Genomic DNA, 21,587 nt, shown 5'->3' on the forward strand with positions numbered 1-21,587 from the left:
AAATAACATAGCTCTTCAAAAATTTTAAATGAAAATCGAACGTTTAAAACGGTTTTTTCTCGACAATAATTTCAAAAATATTGAAACTTTTTAAATTTGTTCGAGTCACGAATAAAAGGGCTTCAATATTTTACATCACTTGACCAATTCTGATGATTATTTGTGTTCTCTGCTTTTCCGAGAAAAATTTAGCATTTGCTGTGAAAATAGCATAGAATGTTTGACCTTTGCATCAAAAAAATTACAAAAAAAACACGAATCGAAGTAATTTTGCCCGTGGTTTGGTAAAAAATATAAACAAACGTGCAGTAAATTACTGAATTAGCCTTTATTGACATCATTCTTTCGAAAAACTTGAACAACAAACAAAAAAAAGAAGAAAATTTGAAAAAAAAACAACAACAAAAATTTCACAACAGAATTAAAAAAATTTTGGTGGAAGAATATTTTGCCTAGATAGCGCTAAGTTAAGCTAAATTTCTATCTAGGAAGCGCTGATATTTTTATTTCAGATAAAAACGTTTTATTTTTTTAAATTTAATTTTCCAGATAACGAATTTTACTCGATCGTTTTAATAGCTCTGAATGAGACTGAAATTCAAAAGCTTCAAACATGTTTTTCTCGTGGCAAAACATTTTTACAGAGAAATGTTTGTCATTCCAATCCTTTAAAATATTCATCATTTGACCCATTCCGATGATCATTTGTGTGCCTGGTTTTACGTGCAAAACAAAAACCCTAAAACACAGAAGGAAGGGTATGTTTTTCCACATGCTCAATGGTCGGAACAATAAAAGAGACTGGCTGCAGAGGAGTTGCAGGGAACTTTCCAAAAAAAGTCACCAATTTGAAGCGGACCTCCTTAAAATTTTGAAATTTCAAAAAGAAACAGAAATAATGAAAAAGCCTACTGCTGTGCAAGGAGCACAGAATGTTATGACCGTGTTTAAAAAAAACAAATTAAATTTTTTTTAATTAGAAACAATTTTTTTGTTCCTGGCGTGAAAAAGGATCGGAAGAAAGCCTAGCATTTAGCCGAGTGGACAGTAAAATAACATAGGTCTGCAAAAATTTTGAAAGAAAATCGAACGTTTAAAACGGTTTTTTCTCGACAATAATTTCAAAAATATTGAAACTTTTTAAATTTGTTCGAGTCAAGATTAAAAGCGCTTTAATATTATACATCACTTGACCAATTCTGATGATTATTTGTGGTATCTGCTTTTCCGAGGAAAATCTTTTATTAAAACACACCGGATTACAAAAGTCCTCCTCATTTTTAAATAGTCGAAAAAACAAAGGTTTTCAAAAAGTATTCTTTTTTGTTATTTTTTGGGGCGGCAGTAGTGAATTCGGTGGGATGGGAAGCCCCTCCTCGGGGATTCGACCCCCTGCAAACCCAGAGGGTATCCCTTGTAGTATTTTGAGTTATCTATTTTTAGCGGGTTAACCCTAAAAATTTACCAAAACCTCCTTTGACGCCAATATATCCTATTTCGAAGGGAGAGTGCGCGCCAAAACAAATCGATTTTTTGGTCAACTTTTTCCAAAAAGTCCCTTAAAACGCTTTTTTGGCACCTTTTTTTTATTTTGCCTGCGGCGTAGAAAATTTGGTCAAAACATGGTCTTTATAGTAAAATGGGAGAACTCAGAAACTCAGGATCTAAAAATCCTAGATCCGCCCCTGGGGGGTGTGGGTAGATTATGTTTGGCGGGATTAGCAAGTTCTTATCTAATTATTACAAAAAGAGTGAATCTGGAAATTCAAGTTATAACAAATAAAAACGTGGCTTAAATAATAATTTAATTCATGATTCGTTTTTCATATTTTCCTTGTTTTCTGTTTCTGTTTTTGCGCGCTCGTGATGTCTCTTGAAACTTCATAGCCCAAGAGTTCTGTCAGTTAATTCTGCCTCACCATAAAAACGTTTTGATTGTCATCTTTAATTTGTTTTTGTTGTTGCTGCTGCTGCTGTTTAAACTTGACTTTGAGGATGAGCTGAACCTTTTCGCCTAATACAGGAATCGAGAAGCAGTCGAGCTCGGATCCAATAGGCACAACACAGCAGAACTTTTTGCCTGCCATAATCGTTAAACTGCGTGTAGCCAGTGACCAAATGATCAAATTATCTCCTACATGAGTAAGACAGTCGATATTTTTCACTCTATGTTCATCTTGTGAGATGTTCAAGATATTTTGCAGTTTATCATTTTCGGCCAGCGAATCCAAACGGGCAATTCCATTATTATCTGTGATGCAGTACACAAAATAGGTTGAGTGGTAACCTATCTGACCAGCGGTTTTTGGTCGCGTGCTGTAGCCTACATTAATTTGAGTCTACAATTGCGGCGCCAAATTATCATCCCATTCTGCAGTTTTGCCACACCGCATCAACTAGGCCTAATATTATTTCAGGCAGCCGACAGCTGCGACGGATGCTGTTGATTCGAAATTTTAGGTAAAAAAGAAATCAGGGATCATGTTAACTATTTCCCTCTTTTTGATCCATTTATTTTGATGATGCTTAACTCTTCAAGTGTCTTTTAATATGGAAAATTTTCTACTCGGTATCATAAGGGGCAGGTAACTAAGAGAACCAGAATCTGAAACTAAGCAATTTTGTTCTGAAAAACAACACTGAAAATAACAGCTAAAAGTTTTTACTGCAAAAGAGGGCCTCATTCAACTATTAGGGTTTATTTTAGCCCCCACTTCTCAAAAAACTGTGTGTTATCAATGGTTTGTATTGGTTGCAGACTTGGGTTCAAATGGCAACTTTCGAAACCTCAAATTAAATTGTGGACTCGGTTATTCTAGACTCAATTTATCCCTAACCCCAAGACATTTTAACAGTCGACTTTGAGTGGCACATAATCTTGACTGACTCCTTATTTGTCTGTGTAATAATATAATTTTTTTCGTAAAGTCCCAAAGAGCATAATGTACGACTTCGCCGACATGTATTATCAAAGCGGAAAATGATGAATTGCGGGATTAAATTTTGTATAACCGAACAAATTTTGGCTTATATCAAAACTTAGCACATGATTGTCGGCCAGAATCAAAATCTTCAGGTTTATAAAAGAGATATGAGGAATAACAAACAAGTATTCGATATGGTGATCAGAAATGAAACTTGCTTTTTGTAATTTATCTTCTTTCATGCTCAGCTCGTTTCTTTCGGTGTTTAACACCAATTGAGAAACTATAACTTCTCTTCCAGAAGCTGAAATGCTGAATATTTTGTCTCCACTATGAAAATGCAATAAATGTGATTGCGACACCCTCACTGGCCATGCTAATTGACCCTCTAATCTTTCAAACAGCGGATATTCATTTTTCACTTGAGGCCGAGGTTTATAATAATAATAAATTGTTTCCAAAGGTTTAAAAAGTGTAAGAGCTATTGTTTCCGATGAGTTTTTCAGTAATGGCTTTTTGATGTTTTCCCAGCAATGAGCAGCAAAATCTTGAGAAAAGACCTCGAACTTTTTTGCATCAAAACTGTATTCGTTTTCTTAAATATTTAGTTGATCTAATTTCTCTTGACGTTCTTTTACATTTGCCAAATGTTTTTTCACCTTCGAATAATCAGTCACCATGTCAGATTGAGTATTGTATCTTGTACTCTACTCATAGAGTAATTTCAGATAAATACTTCGTCTGCTCGTCACGCTATCTTCTTTTAGGCCGGATAGATTCGTGCAACTTCTTAGTCTAATACCGATCTTAATCTTACTCTTATATCTCCTAGTCTCAATAGATCTAGTGTACACCGGTTTACGCGGGTTAGTTTCAGAATGAGAACAACTGTATTCTAAGTTTAATTCAAATTGTTCTGGTGTTGAAACTACAAGTAGTTTCATCACTTTACAAATGAATAGGTTGTTAGTTTGATGGAGTATGATTGGTTAGTATTTGATATTTTATAGAGATAAAAAATCATAATAATAATCAATGATAAATACTAGTTTCGATCTGGTTCCACCCATCCGGGGTTTAAAGAGTATTAGTTTTTCAAAGTTCTTTATTGTAGTGTAGGATGGATGATGGTGATTTTTCTTTACAGTTTGCGAGCATATTCTTTTTTCTGGTTTGGAAGAAGAGTTGTCATCACGATAGTTTTGGGAGATCGTTTCGTGATTTCTGATCAGTTGTGATGAGTGTTGATCTGGTAGATAGGAACATTGCTATTCTCAATCTTGTGTACTGAAAGTGAACTGCATCAGTTGGCAGTGAAATTAAATAATAATTTGCACTGATAAAAAAACTTCTATTTCATCAAAAAACTGCTTTTTTCAATCCATTTTTAGCAACATTTTTTCGTAGCACTAATTTTTCTTTGTTTGAGTAATATTTGAACTATTATCAGTTTCATCGAAAAATACCGTCCGAAAATATGAGTTATAAATTAGCTCGAGTAGCTTGTCTTTAGAAAGACCAACTTCAAGACTGACGGAAAACGAATATCCTCGGTCGGTGGAGTCAGTCAATTGGCTAAGGTCTCTGAAATTTAAAAAAAAGATTTTGGAATCAAAACCTCACTTACTATTTACTATTCCATTTAACTTTGCCGAAACGTTTTTGTTTATTTCATAAACTTATATTTGACTTAAAATAAATTTATTTTAAAGTAAACCTGTTATCTCCATTTCGCCTAGATTTTGAGTAGTGATAGAAACAGGTTAAAAACTATTGCTTAACTTCGTTTTGATTTTTGAATGTACCGTTTTTATTCAATAGTTGTATTGTTAGTCAAGTTTTCTCTTCAATTGTTGTTCCGACTTCCGAAGAAAGTGCGGAAAATTTATGCTTGAGGCGGCTTTTTTATTCGTTCAATTTTTGACTTTTCAACTGAGTTTTTTTAGCGGAATTTTGTATACCATCTGAAAAATACTGTTTCTCTGAGCTCAACTTAAAAAAGATTTTTTGTGATTGTTTTAAGTCACAGCGGTTTGAAAACTGCTAATTTGGTTAATTTGGGATAATTAACGCGCGACATATTGCATTCTTATAGCATGCGTAATCGGCAAACTAAGGTGTTTTAAGTTTAATTAAGACAAGTATTTGGGTCATAATATTAGAGTACAAGTCGCCAAATGCATCTCTGTATAGTTAAAATTAGCGGACTGGAGGATAAATTACGAAAAAAAAACAGGGAAAAAAAAACTTTTTTTTTCTTAGTTTTTTTCTATTATTTCGTCAATTTTTCTACCGAAAAGTTTTTAAGCTGGCCAGAAAAGATGATTCAATAATTTCAGGGACTCGCTAAATTTTATGAGCAGTCTTGAATTTCCAATTTTTGAAGAAAATGACGAAATATTTTTTTTGCTGGGGTGGTTTTTTTATTCAAAAAAAAATTCGACTTTTTAGCTAGCAATTTTTAAAGAAACTTTTATATCATTCTAAAAGTATTGTTGTTTTGAGATCAATAAGAAAAAATTCTACCTCTGAGTTTTTGGAAGAAAAAAAACGCAGTTTAAATGGGGTTTTAACGATTGCCAATGTAGCCGATTTGGGACAAAAAAACTCGCGTATGCGGAGATTTAATCACTATTAAAAATCGTTCAGATTGGATTGAGGAATGCTCTTTGGTCGTTTTAAAGTTTTGCTACATGCAAAATATATCACTTTGTACTTAACATAGCGTGTGGGGTGACGCTTTTGAGAAAAAAAAACTTATTGAATTTTTCAATAATTTGTATTGAATTTTTTTCAATTTTTTTTTTGAAAATTTCTTGAATTTTTATTTTTAAAAAACTTTATAGAAAATAAAACGCAGTCGGAACATTCAGCGTTTGGCCCTGATACAAGCAGTCTTGCTTCCGTTCAGAAGCGAATAAAAGGTGGCCAAAGAGATGGTGTAGCGGCTTGGATACGTGCCGCTTAGCAAGCCTAATTAGCATAATTACTCACTTTGATGCGGCACGCATTAATTTGATTTTAGCTGCAAATGTGATAACCCCATTTCAATTCTAATTGCACTAATAGCCGCATAGTAAGCGGCCCGCATGCAAACAAGCCGGTCCCCGCAGCAAGGAGATGTGAAAGAAAACAGCCAAACAAATGTTCAGTAATTTAAGAATGATGGTTAAAAAGTTCTGCATCATCTTTTCATGCTTGAAGATTTTCACCTAATGATTTTCATCGGAACATTGAAAAGCATCAAATTAATATTTCGACTTTTTTCAGTTTTTTAAAAACTTCTTATATATAATAACTACATAGTAATTACTCCAAATTACTACTTTTCAAGTCTGCAATCTAACAGAACAAAATCGTTTTCTTTGATCAACGAGTCGGTTGCATGATCAGCTTTAAATTCTTCTTTGGCACTACTTTGGTGCGTCTATCCGTACCTGATCAACATTAATTTTGTCCGAAGACTTTTTGCGTTCAAACTGTACTTAATTTATTTAATTTTGAAAGAAGATTTTCGCGGCAAAGACGTCGTTTTTGGTGAGCACTTTCACACAAATTGCATAAATAATATTTGGTTAATTTTTTTACTAATTCATTTAAGGTGCACACTTTTTAAACATTCACTTTATCTATTCAATCCTAGGATTTGAAAACTGTTCTATCAGATATCAACTGGATAAGTTTTCCACTCAGTGTAAAGGTCATTCAAGAACAAGACACACTTCATAGTAGATAGCAAGCATCCCTGCAAAACTGCCAAGAAGAGTTAAAGAAACTCTTCCTGAGCAGTTTTATGCGATTGCTCAATCGGAAACGAGCAAGAAGTAGTAAGAGAAATGATAATTGTGAAATTGATGTTTGAAGATATCGAATGAGAACTTTGTATCCGTATAGGAACTTTGTAACCCCCGAATAACTCTTAGATTAGCTCTCCTACAAAAATAACGGCTCTGCAACGGCGTCTATCCTATACAAACAGCTAGGAAAGTTTTTACACACATTCATCTTAGTGAAATTGTATTCTTCAGAAAAAAAACAAGCCTTCCCGGTCGTTTCAGAAAAAGAAAAGCATTCGAAGCAGAATCAATCAAGCATGAAATCAAAAACTGAACCATGAAAAACTCGACTGTCAAAAAGCTTGCTGATTCTGTGACAAAAATTTCTCGCGAAATTGCAAATTAGGATTTCCAGCTACTAAAATTAATTGTAACAAAAAACTTATAACAAAGTCTTGTAACAACAAGGATATCGATTGCTGTGCCTGGAGCACAGAATATTCGGACCGCACTCTCAGAATTGTGTTTTCAAAATAGTGTCTCTTCTTTTACGTCGTGTGATGATAGCGCTATACGAACGAGTAGAAATTTAGTGAATTCGGCATAAACGTTTACAGTTGTCTTCAAAACAAATAGACAAAATTGATGAAAATTTTTTTAAAAATAATTTTTTTAATAAAAGTTTTCAATTTCTAAGAATTTCAATTATTTTCGAGAACTTTTTTGGCCAGAAAAGCTCAGTATAAGACACCAAAAACTATATTTGTTTTAGCAAAATTGTCAATTTTTAGCCTAAATTGGAAAATTTTAATCATTAAGAACGTTACTCTGAACTCTGCGCTTTACTTGCTCAAAATTGAACAAAAAAATTGAAACCGATTTTTCACGATATTGCGAGTTTTTTGAAGTTCTTCAAAAAAATCGTTCGAATAACAAATGAAAGGGCATTAATACGCTTCCCCCCCTGAATCCACCCCTGCAAGGAACGCATCATAACAATATCTTTAAGAGTTGAAATTTTTTAGAAAAAGATATGCTCTAAAATTATTCAAAATCTGATTGTTCCGTCAAAGAAAAAATTTGATTAGGTGTTGATTCTGACCCTGTAGGTTATAGATATCAAAGATCAAGCAATTCCTGTAATTTAACTCATACCTTAGAACAACTCATATCCTCCATTGGAGCTTTAAATCATCTTCAATTATTTTTACATATTCTGTAACGCTACACAGAGCAATTTCGAGTATCTTTGATGTCGACAAACATGAAAAACTTATTTGGGGTAAAGACCAACAAGGCTCCAATCTCAATACCGTTCCGACAATCAAATGATTTATCACGACGCAAAAAGAAATTCAAGGTTTAAATGTGACGCAAGTCATAGTTGCCTTGAAACAACAAATCACCAGCGGATTTAGGGGTGGAGGATCTCCCCTCAGGAATTCGACCCCCTGCCGACCCAAAGGAATTCGACTCCCTTTTGTACTATTTTGAGATATCCATTTTCGGTGACGGACCCTAAAAATTTTCTAAAGACGCCAATATATACTTATTTTGATGGGGGAGCGCGCGCCAAAAAAAACGCGATTTTTAGTCAAAAATTGGTCGAAATGGGGTATTTATAATGATTTAGGAGAGCTCAGAAAATCAATTTGTTCGACAAAAAAAAAGGTCGACAAAAATTTTAAATTTTTTGAAAATCCGCCATTGCCGAATCACACGTCAGCTTAAAAAAAAACGAAATGACGCTATACGAGCTTTCCATGCCGATATACCATCGGATGACACTATTTTAAATCTAAAAACCGGAAAAGAAAACGCAAAAAATATATACAAAATCAGAGTTATTAAATTTTCACATAGAAGGAATTAAACAAACAGCCAAAGACATAACCACCAGTTATAAGTAGGTTTTAGTATTTATCGCGCGGCCACTAAGCCGACAAGTGGATAGACATCGATTGAGTTAAAAACAATTCCATGGAAATTTTGACAACTAAGCCGACAAAAGAAAAGCAGACGAACGAAAGTACGACAATTCAATTTTTCCGGATATACATATTTTCTGTTTCACACATCCTGAAAAAATAGTTCCGATTGGGACTGGAACCCCAGACCACTAATAAATCAACTTTACTGGTAAAGCAACTTCACAATTTTTTTTTCTGCTCAATTGTTCTACTTAGTCTCACCAGTAAAAAGTTGTTAACGGGAAAAAGTCCAGTTCCCGATTACAAGACACCTGCTCTCGCAAAAGTAAAAACGGTTAAACGTCTGAATTGTATTTATCCACCGAGCTGTAACGTTCCCTAGGCCAATTGAATCACTATTTGTTCGTGTGTACTCTTTTACTAAATTCTGATTTTCAGCCTTTCACGCAGCCCGGAAGTCTCACCTTGTGTGTGAATTGCAAAACTGGAAAGCACCTCCTGAAATCAAACCTAGAACCCCCTACAACAACTGGCAGCATGAAGATTGGAGGCGAAAACTACTTAAGACACCCGTGAAAAGATCAGTGATCACGCCACCTACGTGGTACGGTCCATCACGTGATGACTCAGCTAAAATAAGACCCACCGAGTACAAACCATTGCGACCTGCATCAGGAATGGGCTACACACGGAAACTTTAAATTCCAGAAAAACATCGAGACGGTTTAAATTAACTATTTCAGAGTAATATATTATTCTGAGAAAAGAACATTGTCAGAAACATAATGACATTAATAAAAAAAATTAAATCAAAGAAGAAAAGTTTACTAAAATATTTTAATTGCACAGAATTTCAGTTTCGCCAAAATAGTTTTGATTTCTTTCTCTTTTTAGCTCTACCTCGTTCATTGGACAACTGCAGTCAGCTTCTTTTTCCTTTCTGCGCTGCATCGTGAGCAAAACCTGAAACAGAAATAAAATAAGAAACTCTACATCTACAAGCAGTTGCGGATTTTGAGAAGGGCGGTTGATTGAAGGGGTGGGTGAGGGGGAGGAGGCGAATTTCCCCTTGAATTCGACACCACGACCGCTCAAAAGTCCCCACCCTTTAGTACTACTATCAACGGGTAGTAACATTCACCCTATGCTACCCACCCTTTGCCTGCGACGCTAAAAATTTTGTTTGCGGAGCTGAACAGTTTGCCTAGACAGAGTATTTTCAACGTTTTGGTAGAACTTGGAAAATCAATTCGAAAAATCTTGATCCGCGCCTACCTACAAGACAAATAGGTGGGAGTAAACAACGCGGCACTGATCAAAGAACAAACATAGCCACAGTTTGAAAAGTGTCATGAACAAAAAATCAAAAGAAATGACTAGCTTGATTTTTGAAAATTTCGAAATTCAAATACAAAAAAATATATATGGCCCTAGAGCTCTTTCAGCAACAAATAATCATTGAAACTTTCTTGATAAAATGAAGTCAATTTGAAAACGCTGGATCAATCGGAAAAAATTTCATTCCGCTGGAAAATCTTAAAATTAAAAACCACTTTCGAAACTAGAAGTCGATCACGTTTTTTCTTCGCGCCATTTTTCTTCCGTAATTGAAGATTACAACGTGCCTTTCTTTTAGCAAGTAAATTTGAATAATAGTTTATACATTAAGTAATGTTATATTAAAAGTTTTAATTGAAAAAAAAAACATTTACAAAAAGCCTTTTTCGTCCCAAGCATGGGCGTTTCCTAGGTGCCGAAGGGGCAAAACGAGTCATCGTATTCAATTTCAAAATGAAGCAAGTTGATACATGTAACTTACACGCAAATTATCTTTACAATGTAATTAAATAAACTAGATGAAAAAGGTTTAAACCTAGATTAAAATTGCGAAACATTCAAGTTTTGGAACAAATTACATCCAGCCTGATAAATATCAGGGGCGGACGCCCCCCTCTGGGATTTGACGCCCTGCCGACCCAAAGGGTCCCCCCTTTGTACTACTTTGAGATATCCATATTTGTTGACGGATCCTAAACATTTTCTAAAGGCGCCTTGGGCGCCAATATATACTTATTTTGAGGTGGGAGTGCGCGCCACAAAACGCGATTTTTTGGTCAAAATTTTCCAAAAGTGCCTACAACCCCCCCCCCCCCGAGAAAACTACATCCTAAAACGCCCCCTCGAGAAAATCCTAGATCCGCTCCTGATAAATATGACTCTATTTAAGAAAGCAGTAACGAAATGCGATTCTTATTTCGTTTGTATTTCTTAAGTTAGGTCACATAAAAATTTTAGTCTACATTTGCTGTTGCAGAGCGAAGAAATAGTTTTTAGCTCCGCTTAGGATATGAGCTGGAAAGTGAAGCCAAAAAACGGTACTTGAAAAAGCTGCAACAGATGACTTGATTTGAACAACATAGAAAAACAATGAAAATTAAATAGAAAAATGATGAAAGTTATAAAGAAAACATAGCCAACAGAGTTGGAAAAGAGCCAATAAAAGCAGTTAAACAGAAAAAAAACGGACTTGTTTTTTTTAAATCTCAACTCTCGAATTTCAAATAAAAAAATAGATGGTCGCAAAACTCGTTGGAAGTCAATTTATGACTGGTACTTTTTTGATAAAATTACCCCAGTTTGAGAAAACTGATTAATAGGTAAATTTTTTATTTCACTGGAAATCTGAAGTTAAATTCCGTTTTCGTAACTAGAAATAGATCACGTTTTTCGTGATCTTTTAACTTTCGCTGCGATAGGGGAGTTTGCCTTCCTTTTAACTAAGGAACGGAATTTAAAAAGAAATCACAAGTCAAACCGTGATAAAATAAATTCCTGAAAAATAAACGAAAAATTGTCGCGACCTATTTAAACTCCGTCATCTTAAACAATGAAAATCTCAAGATCAAACAAGGAGGCGGAGCATTACTTCGCATACCTAAGCAAAAAAAAAACAAAATAGAGCTCCTTCTTCAGCCAAGAAAACGCAAAAAAGGGTTTTGAAAGAGAAAAAGCGGACATCTTGATTGAGAACAGTCATTCGAATGCACTCGAAAAGTTCATGAATTAAGCGGATACGGCTGATGTTGTGCAAAATCGTCAAAGAGAGACTAAACTCTCGCAAAATCGGTTCTATGTAAACCCAAAAAATTGATTACATTTTGTCGTGCTTTTTAGATTTAGAGGGAGAGAAAATTTGAGTCGTTTATAACAAAAGGGTTAATATTACAAAGACTCCCTTTCGTTGACGTCCTGCAAAACTTAGTATAAACCGATGCTAAAAACAAAAGCGTAACTCTAACACAGTTAAATTGGATTGGTAAATCATGCCAGCTAGAACAACAATTGAGGTTTGACTAACCATTTTCCTTTAGGTTTGGCAGACAGTCCGACACAATTGAAGTGAAACCATTCAATTGGACACTGAAACGAGGCTAAATGAACTCTCAATAACATCAACGGATTGCATCAAATGGATCAACGAAAGATGTTCGAGAGATTTTTGTTTTAATTTTGAAATTTCCATATCTTTTTAGGCCGACGATAAATGTTTTCAAAGCAGTAGAGCTGCATCACAATCAGAATTACGACTACCACAATTAACCATTTCCTCTTTCGCTTGCGCATTATTGTTGTGGTTTTAATTTTTTTGGAAAAATATTCGGTTATAATCCGAAAAAAAAATTGAATGAAATAAACTCACATCAGGATTGTCGCATCCGATCATTTCCCCGTAGGACACCTGTTGACAGAGACAATATGTGGGCTCATTCGGGTCAACAGGCATGTCCAACACATCAACTGTGCCCCCAATCAGATCAGGAAGACCCAAGATAGCAGCCCCACTATTGGCCCCTCCCCCAGCCCCACCAGCGGCCGACAAGATTTCAAGGCCAGAACCGGAACTTCTTGATCAAATGTCGCGTTTTAGAATTTTCAAAATAGTTATAGCCACAAAAACATAAAATTGAGCCAGCTTTACTTCAAATTACGGCGCTACCGAGTTGATTAAGAATCAGAAATCAATGAATCGTTTTTTGGCTCTTTTCCACTTTCTCTCCCAAATTTGAACTAATCTAGCCATAATAACACGTAGAACAACTCCGAAAAAGACATTTTGAAATGTGGGGGAACTGAAAGAGCCAAAAAGGACTAGGTTAACAATTTACCCCCTAAATAGACTAAGTTAACAACCTCCTCCCAATTCTGATTGGCTGAAAATTCCAACTATGAAGCAAGTTAAAATCTTCTTCCCTTAAACTTTAGGGGAAAGGATGTTAGCTTGATCCGTTTCCTTATGTTGATCCTTTCCTGATAAACGGCCCAAAATTACCGAAAAAAAAATGAGCGTGTTTCAAATTATATTTCAGATTTTCTATTGAACGGAATATTAAGGGTGCGTACAATAAGCCGCTGTAGCGAAAATTCCAATGTAGCAATGAACCAAAAACCTTGAAATATTTTGATACAGTTAAGGATTTTAACTAGATTTTAAGCTGAAAATGTCAGCCATCATCGTCAAACAGGGCTTGGGAAATGTCAATTGGTGACCACTTGATTGCAATTAATTTGGGACAATTAATTGACACCCACTTTTTGCAATAACTGTCTATTAGCAAACATGACCAATTAATTGCCAAAAATATCTTGGTAAATTTTGTAAAGTGATATTATTGATATTGATTCTGAGGAAAAACCTTCTGAAAAAAAAATAAAATTGCAAAAAAAACCAGCTGACAGCCTTAATGATGGCTTGCGTTTGGTGACCTACGACAGAGCCTTCTGCCAATGAATCTCGAGATGCAGCTATTTCTAAATGTCAACCACAAAGTTCGGTCAAAACTGATTTTGTTAAAGCATTAACGATAATTGACAAACACGGAGAAACATTTAACATCCCAATTGACTTTTCCCAACCCCAGATATCAAACACTTTGCACGCGGCGTTAAACAATATAGAGGAATATCTTAAGTAAATCCTCTCTTCATCTTCACCCGTAGCGGCTTGAAAAGGATCATCATCAGGGGCGGATCTATGATTTTCTCGACCTTTTTTTAGGTAGACCAAATCGATTTTCTGAGGTCTCCCAAATCTCAAAAAGAAAGTAATTTTACCAAATTTTCTGTGCCGCAAGCAAATTTTTGAAAAACAGGCCACAAAAGGCGTTTTTACGCACTTTTTGGAAAATTTGACTTCGAAAATCGGTTTTTTCGGCGCGCGCTCCCCCTCAAAATAGTTTATTTTGGCGCCAAAGATGCCCTTAGAAAAATTTTAGGGTCAGTTAGCCAAAAAATGGATATCTCAAAATAGTACAGAGGGGGCTCCCTTAGGTCGGCAGTGGTTCGAATCCCTTAGTTAGAGGATTATAACTTGATTTTCGGTTAATCAACACACTTTCTGCTGTACGATTTATAACTAAATCGGCTTATCGCACCATCAACGAACTGTTCATTTTTAAACTTGTTTTAATTGGAGGGGAATTGTTTAAATAGTAGTCCAAATCTGGGGTTTTTCTAATGCGCGAAGGACCGAATGCGCAAAAATGTTGCAAGCCAATCAGAATTTGTTTAATCAGTTTTGAAAAGTTTAAAGGGCGCTAATTGGTTGAGAGTTTTCGTGCATTTGGTCCTTCGCGCATGAGAGTAGCAGCCGATTTGGAGTAATGTTTGAGTAAGAGAGCTAATACTGATCTCAAGAAGAACTCATGACAAGTCAAAAACATCCTCAGAATTTAAAACGCAAATTTGACAAACGTGAAAATGAATTGAACAAAAAGCTTGCATATTACAAAAAAAAATCAACTTTACAACTCAGCCTCTCAATTAAATCCAAAATCTAAAACAAATCCTCAGTCAATGTTCACATATAAAAACAGTCACGACTCCTCATATATAGTTAAAAATACCGAAGGATGAATTGAATCTCTACTTACTTTATATTCGAATTTTTATTCGCAGACGACTCAGCGCTACTAGATTCGTTCTTTCGCTTTCTCTTTCCAGTATCCGCCGATTGTCCACCCGATGTTGAAGTCTTATTGGCTGAGTTGTGACCCGAGTTTTTATTTGCTCGGCTTCCGTGTGCGTCACCACGTGTATGCGTAACTGCGGTACTGGATGGATTGAGTTGTTCCATTTGCTGCTGTTTCAATTCTGTCTCAAATCGGGCTAGTTCAGTATCTAGTTTTCGGATGTGCTTATCGATCTGAAAGAACTGAATGATAATAAATGCTATTCGGGATCCTAATTGAGAAGCACTAATAGTACGTTTGAAGTGCTCGCTACCTAATCTAAAAAACTTATATTTCCGATTTGCTTTTTATTTCAGTTCGAATGCGAGTGAACAATGTTACTTTTAAATGTACCAAAAAACTAAATGTACAATTAAGGCACAGAAGCGAAGAAGATCTTAGCAAGACTTGGGATGCAAAAATCAACACAGAGGCGAAGCTTCAAAAATAAAACTTCAAAAATAAAAAAAATTAATCGAAAAAAGTAAGAGAAGTCGAAAATACTAAACCTGCTCTAAAAACCAAAATAAAATAATAAAAAATAATACAAAAACTATAAAAATTTACCATCGTAAAACTTAACAGGCGGTAGAAAAATGTCTGGGCAGAAACCCTTAAAGCCGGAAAAAAAAAGAAAAAATATCGAAGAAAAAATCAAAATTACAAATAAATATTAAGGCTCATAACCCCCAAAACAAGACATGCACACAAAAATTTTTTTGCTCATGAAGCGATGCAATATGGGGCCACTAGGCCAATAACTATTAAAAGAAAAAATGAAATTTTAACATAGCGAGTTGGTAAAATTACAACCAACATAAAAAACAAATTTCGAATAGGCCGTATATTTGAAAAGCTAAAGTGCTAAAACATCTCTGTTGCAACAAAAAAGCCTACTGGATGAAAGAGTCTAAAATCCAGGAGCTGAGTCCTGTGCCAAAAGTTATTTACGGGAAAAGAGTCTAGTACCCGATTGCAATACCCTTGCATATCGCAAGGGTAATGACACTGGTGAAAAAAGGGTAGCACGAAATGAGCTGATCATAGTGATTTATGAAGTGATAAAAAAATATTATAAATTAACAAAAATTACTCATTTTTTTCCGTTTTCTAAATTTCCGTTAGTTTTTGGTAGATAATGAATAGTTGCAAATGAATTAGTTCAAAACCGCAGAAATAGGATAAAATATTACCACAAATAAGTACGGATAAGTTCAGGTCGGACCATTTTTTCTCGATACTCAGAATCTTTTTAATTTTTTTTGGACTGAAAAGGCTTTAACATGCTAGTACACAGAATTTTCAACGAGCTCCTTTGAGGCATTAAGGACGGCTGTAAGAACCCATTTCAACTTCAGTATTCCTTCCCAACCTACGCGTGGTCAGAACAATAATTTTCCGAAATTTGGTTCAAAATTAACTCAAAAATATGAACCCAATGCATTAGGAACTTTCAGATGATATGTAATTTCCGTCAAAAAATGTTAATCAAATTATTTTTCTCAAGAAAAAAACTACACTGAGCTGGAAAACTAAAACCAAATACAGTTGTCAGTTAAAAAAAACCGGAAACTTAGCCATCGAAAAGTAGTCATCAAAAACCACGAATCGGAAATTGCGACAAACATTTTTTGTTCCAAACCACCACTAAAAAGGGTGGAAACCGAATATGGCATAGAATGCTTTGGTGGTATATGAACTAGCCGAAGTATCCACCAGCCCAAAATACATAAGTGTTACATAATAGTTATATGGCAATTATAAAACAGTGACGAAAGTTCAGCAAATTCATTATTATGATGGAATTTTTTCGGGTAGTTTATATACTCTGCGCATTTTCAATTGGTTTATACTTCGGCTGTTTTATTTACACTCGATGTTTCTTGCTGACCCATTTCAACAACTTCCAAGAAAGCTCATAAGCGGTCAGATTTAGTATCAAATAAGCGCCCTTTCAGCCGTGATTTGAAGTTTGAAAAATCAAAGAAAATCAAGTGCTGGAAAAAATTCGTCGTCAAATTTCACTTACTAGATGACAGTTTGATGACACTTGAACTCAAATGTGATGACACATAATTTCATTATACAGTAACTTTCACGTTTTTCATGCCATAACTTTCTCTCGTTCGCGCAGTTTCTGATCTATTTAAACCCACTTTACTCAAACAAGCATTATTGTGCCATGCTGTACTCAAAAAATAGCTGGCATTTTGAAAACAAACACGGAAAACGAGTCGACGAAATTAAAATTAAATCCACCAATCCGAATTTTCTAACAATAAAATTAGGTAGAAATTTTATTAGTACTTAAATTGACCAGGGTAGTCTTATTTGAGCCATTGAGAATCTCAGCAGTTTTCGCGTGTCGTCAGCATCTACACTTGTTTGCTACGAAGTTGTTTAATGGAAAAATCGTGCAGTTGGAAAATCGCGTATAAAAATCAATTTGGCTGGGCGAACTCAAATTAAGGCAGTCATCAAATTAAGTGCTCTCAGACTGTGCAAAATCAGCCAAAAATATTTTTCGTTTTACCATTTCGTAGGCCTGACTGGCTAGTTGGCACTTCTGGTCGCTGATGGAATTGCACTCTCTGTAGAGTGCCTGGATCTCTGTGATGCGTCTCTTCTTCTCCTTGTCCTCCATCTTTCGCCCACTCTTCAGGTCCTTGAACAGGGCCAGCTTCTTACTCTCTGCACGCTTGTGCTCATCTAGCAAGCACAAAAATGACTTTATTAAAAATGCCGACAAAATGTCCCCCTCCATAATCAAATTCCAGATCGGTCCCTACTTCAGATTGTAAAAAATTAACAGATGCGCAATATATATTTAAATTTGACTTCACTTGGCTAAAAACCTCACACTCAATTGGGATTCTATATTTGCTTCTGCAAAAAATATATCCTAAGATTTCATTGACCTTGTTAAAATCTCAAAAAATCTGTCAAACTTATAATTTGCCACATTAATTACCTTTGACTAGCAAGCTCGCCTCCAATAATTAATTGGCTCGAAAAAAATTAGTTGTTGATCTGATCAAGCAGTCCACGTATCGTAAACCGTTTGGAAAAACTTAAGGTTTCATTGATCGAATCGGTTCTCGAAAAATCGAAGTTTTTCTAAGCAAGCAATTCAAACTGTGAAACGTTGAAATATTTCAAAACGTTTCTCAGCAAATCGAATGGTGCAACTTATGAATTTTATATGGAAGCTATTCAAGCGATGAAAGAGTGACATATTTCGAGTTGCTTCATAGAGCGAATCAAATCGCCAAAAATGTATAATTTTTCTAGGCAAGCTAAAGCAAGGAAACTTTCAAAAAACTCACTTTCATAGAGCGAATCAGTAGGCAAAAAATTGAAGTTTCTCTTAGTAAGCTATTCAAGCTATAAACTGAAAGATTTCAAGTTGATTCACTGAGCAAGCTGGTTCGCAAAATGTTCAAGTTTTTCTATGCAAGCTATTTAAAACATGTTATAGCAGAGACTGATTTGGTTCACAAAAAAAAAGTTTTTCAAAGCATAGACTGAAAACAATCGCAAAAAATTATACTTTTCTAAGTAAGCTGTTTAAGCTATTAAATTTTCAAAAAATTCAAGTTATTTAGAAAAGTGAACCAGATGACTAACTGTTTTTCTGTTGAAGCCTTTCAAGTGATATCCAGATTTTTTTCTTAGTTTTTTAAATAATTTTTATGCGCGAGCTAATGGAGCGAAGAACTTCGAAAAAATACAAGCTACTTCTTAGACCGAATCATTTTCGCGAAAAGTCTAAAGTAAGCAGTTCAAGCTATGAAACTTTGACATAATTCAAGATATAAAACAAAACAAATCGGTTCACGAAAAACATGTTTAAGCAAGCTAGTCGAAACTTTGAAGCTATTCGACACTTCGAAAATCTTCCAAGTTAATTCATAGACTGACTCGGTTTGCGAAAACAAGTTTTTCTAGGCAAGCTAATAGATCTATGCAAGTTTGAAATACTTCAAGTTATTTCAGACACCGAATCAGTACGCGAAAAGATTTAAAAGTTTTCTAAGCAAGCTAAACAAGCTAATAAAAATTGAAATCTTTCAGGTTATTTCCTAAACAGAATCGAAGTTTTTTTCGTGGACTAAATCGGTTCGCGAAAAAAATTAAAGTTTTTCCGAGCAAGCTTTTAAAGCTAGGAAACTTTGAATTATTTCATGTTACTTCATAGACTGAACCAGTTCGAGAAAATTTCAATTTTTTCTAACCAAGCTTTTCAAGCTATGAAACTTTGAATTATTTCAAGTTATTTTATAGATTGAATCAATTCGCGAAAAGTTCAAGTTTTTGTAAGCAAGATTTTGAAGCTATAAAACTTTGACTTATTACAAGTTTTTTCATAGACTGAATCGGTTCGCAAAAAGCTGAAGTTTTTTGAAGCAAGCTATGAAACTTAGTGAAAATTTTCAAGTTATTTCGTAGACTGAATCGACTCGTGAACATTTTAAGTTTTTTAAGCAAGCTGTTCAAGCTATGACGCTTTGAAATAATTCAAGCTTTAAAGCTACGAAACTTTTTTTCAAGCTTTCAAGCTACGAATCTTTGAACTATTTCGAGTTATTTTAGACTGAATCGGTTCGCGAATATTTAAAATTTTTCTTAACAAGCTTTTAAAGCTGTGAACTTTCGGTTCGCGATTTAGTCTGACTTTTTTCGAACCGATTCGGTCTATGAAATAAATGAAAGTATTTTAACGTTTCATAGCTTGAAAACTTTTCTTAGAAATACAGAAACTTTTCGCGAACCGATTCGGTCCAAAAAATAACTTGAAATATTTCAAAGCTTCATAGCTAGGTTCAAAAAACCGTTAAGTTTTTCGAAGCTAGCTATGAAACTTTGACATACTTCAATTATTTTTGGACCAATTCGGTTCGCAAAAAGTTTCAGTTTTTCTAAGCAAGTTTTTGAAGCTATGGAAACGTTGAAATATTTCCATTTATCTCATAGACCGAATCGGTTCGCAAAAAGTTTCTTGCTTAGCATGTTTGCATGGTTGCTGTTTGTAAGTGATTCGTTTCAGACTAAATTAATCGACAACGCAACATTTCGGACAAAAATTAGGTAGGTAATGTGTAGCCTTGAAGTTGGATCGAGTTCATCTTCTGATGGTTGCTGAATGGTTCTTAAACGTTACGCTCGATAGCCTTTTTAACATTGTTTCCTAATAATTCTTAAGCATTGTGTTCGGTTAAACATTGCGTCCATAGCGCTTTCGGAGTTACATTTAATATATAAGAAGATTATTGGCGTTTCTTTGATTCGCAGAGGGTCTCTGAAAAGCATTGCCGCCTGTCTAAGCATATTTCATTTCTCTTATTTCACCACATTCCAGACTGAGTTATTTTGAGCGCAGCTCTTTTTTTTGCGACTCAAGGCCGTTTTTTTGCGTCTAGAACTTGCACTTGGTCCCACCATTGCAGCCGTAATCAGTCAGGCTGTGATAGACCTGAAGCTAGAGGTCAAGTGAGAGCTCGTCCTCACATACTATCATTGCCCTGACAGGGGATCGATTACACGATGTGACGATCAGGAAGTGAACGCTTTACCACTATGCTAAGTGCCTTCTTAGACCATTGACTCGAGTGCCTAGAAAAACTTTTTGAATAACAGACTTTATTGAAGATTGAACTCACCCATGACCTTATGGTCTAGTTGCCGGATCCTGTCAAATTTTTCCCGCATCTCCTCAGGAAGCGAGTCCAGACTGTCCAGGTACTGTTCCAGGTACACGGCCGCAGTCGCCATCACTATCTAGCTCAGTGCTCTAAATCTGTGCCTATACTTGATTCAGAACTATATCTATATTTAGAATTTTGACAACGGCTCGGCACTAATGAAAGTTTTATTTAGGTTCTATAATGCTCTTTCCATCGACAGATCTGAAAAAAAAGCTATAAAGTACTATTGGTCGAATGATTCGTTCAGGATTTTCCATGCAAACTAAATCGGCTTATTTTAGAAAGTCGCCTATGATGGTTTTATAAATTGATTTGCAATTACCATTGATTGCATTCAGGGGCGCTGTACAAAAAAGTTCAATAAATCCTTATTTACATTTACTCTACTGCAATTCAGTTGTTTGAATAATGGACCCAAGTCTATATCACGTATCGCTGCACGGTAATATTTCATACCGACGATATTACAGTCACCCAAAATATCCCAACTTTTATCAACCAATCAAAACGAAGGAAAAAGTTATCAAACCGCAGAATGGACACAGTTCGAATCCTCCTACACAACCGAAGCAAGTGTCCTGGAGCTACCGAGATTTAGAGACCCAACAGAGACCATACCTCTCACAGAAGGATCTGTACTACATACAACAGCAAAAGACCCAGAGGTATAGAAATCAAATTCTGCATCACACCAAACCCACCTCCCCTCCCAGTGTGCCTGAAGTACTATAATTAGGGGCTACCGATAGTGTTAGCGAAATATCGGTTTCCCAGTTCGATTATTTGGCTGCGACTTGCTCGGTTAGATTTACTCTTATTATAAAGCCAACTCAACTAGTTCTATTTGACAGTTGAACCACAAAAAAAAATTTCGATTTGTTTTCCCCGCGCGACGGTCGATAAACCGATGAAACCGTTCACAAGGAAAAGCGACCTATCTACCATACATGAGAACTTCTGCTGTTCATATTTCAAAAGAAATGTTTTGAGAGGAACTTTATTGAACCCGTAGTTGCATGCTAATGTTGTGTATCTTAAGGTTGAGGTTCTAACGCTAAAATTTGACCTTACAGAAACTCCTAGCTTAGGAGATATGGACGATTTAAAAAAATAATAAAAAAAAATCTAATTTTAAATTTTTGTTTTTCTTCTCTTTTTTACTGGCGGTTGCCTGCTTACGTAGGTATAATATAGGCTTCTGATTAGAATGCCAATACTTGACCGTCCAAATGCTCGTAGCTTA

At 35.2% G+C, this 21,587-nt stretch overlaps 2 protein-coding genes across 3 annotated transcripts in view; one reads left to right on the forward strand and one right to left on the reverse strand.

Moving 5' to 3' along the window:
• Positions 1-9,499, forward strand: part of LOC134839065 (uncharacterized) — a 53,481-nt gene extending 43,982 nt beyond the window's left edge. Inside the window, exon 4 of the mRNA XM_063854475.1 lies at positions 9,070-9,499. Coding sequence (XP_063710545.1) covers positions 9,070-9,332 — 263 coding nt within the window. The 3' untranslated portion in view covers positions 9,333-9,499. The remainder of the gene's footprint in view (positions 1-9,069) is intronic.
• On the reverse strand, positions 9,344-20,541 carry LOC134839064 (inhibitor of growth protein 4-like). 2 transcript variants are annotated; one of them, XM_063854474.1, is made up of 6 exons: positions 20,300-20,541; positions 17,173-17,348; positions 14,562-14,833; positions 12,332-12,533; positions 11,990-12,051; positions 9,344-9,594 (listed from the first exon to the last, which is right to left on the reverse strand). In XM_063854474.1, the coding sequence occupies exons 1-6, from the start codon at positions 20,409-20,411 to the stop codon at positions 9,537-9,539; spliced, it is 882 nt and encodes a 293-aa protein (XP_063710544.1). In that variant the 5' UTR covers positions 20,412-20,541; the 3' UTR covers positions 9,344-9,536. The 2 variants fall into 2 exon arrangements, with proteins under 2 accessions (XP_063710544.1, XP_063710543.1); XM_063854473.1 differs by having other exon boundaries at positions 12,332-12,536.
• Positions 20,542-21,587: the final 1,046 nt, after the last annotated feature.

The sequence above is a fragment of the Symsagittifera roscoffensis genome, chromosome 2 (genome assembly GCF_963678635.1).
Source record: "Symsagittifera roscoffensis chromosome 2, txSymRosc1.1, whole genome shotgun sequence".
In the NCBI taxonomy this organism is placed as follows: Eukaryota; Metazoa; Xenacoelomorpha; order Acoela; family Convolutidae; genus Symsagittifera; species Symsagittifera roscoffensis.

Bases quoted from the DNA above. Each gene is read 5' to 3' on its own strand.
- LOC134839064 (XM_063854473.1), bottom strand. From the start codon at position 20,411: ATGGCGACTGCGGCCGTGTACCTGGAACAGTACCTGGACAGTCTGGAC. The intron at 17,349-20,299 runs GTGAGTTCAATC...TGTGCTTGCTAG, and splicing joins ACTAGACCATAAGGTCATGG to ATGAGCACAAGCGTGCAGAG. The intron at 9,595-11,989 runs GTTAGTCAAACC...TTTCTGTTTCAG, and splicing joins GCCAAACCTAAAGGAAAATG to GTTTTGCTCACGATGCAGCG.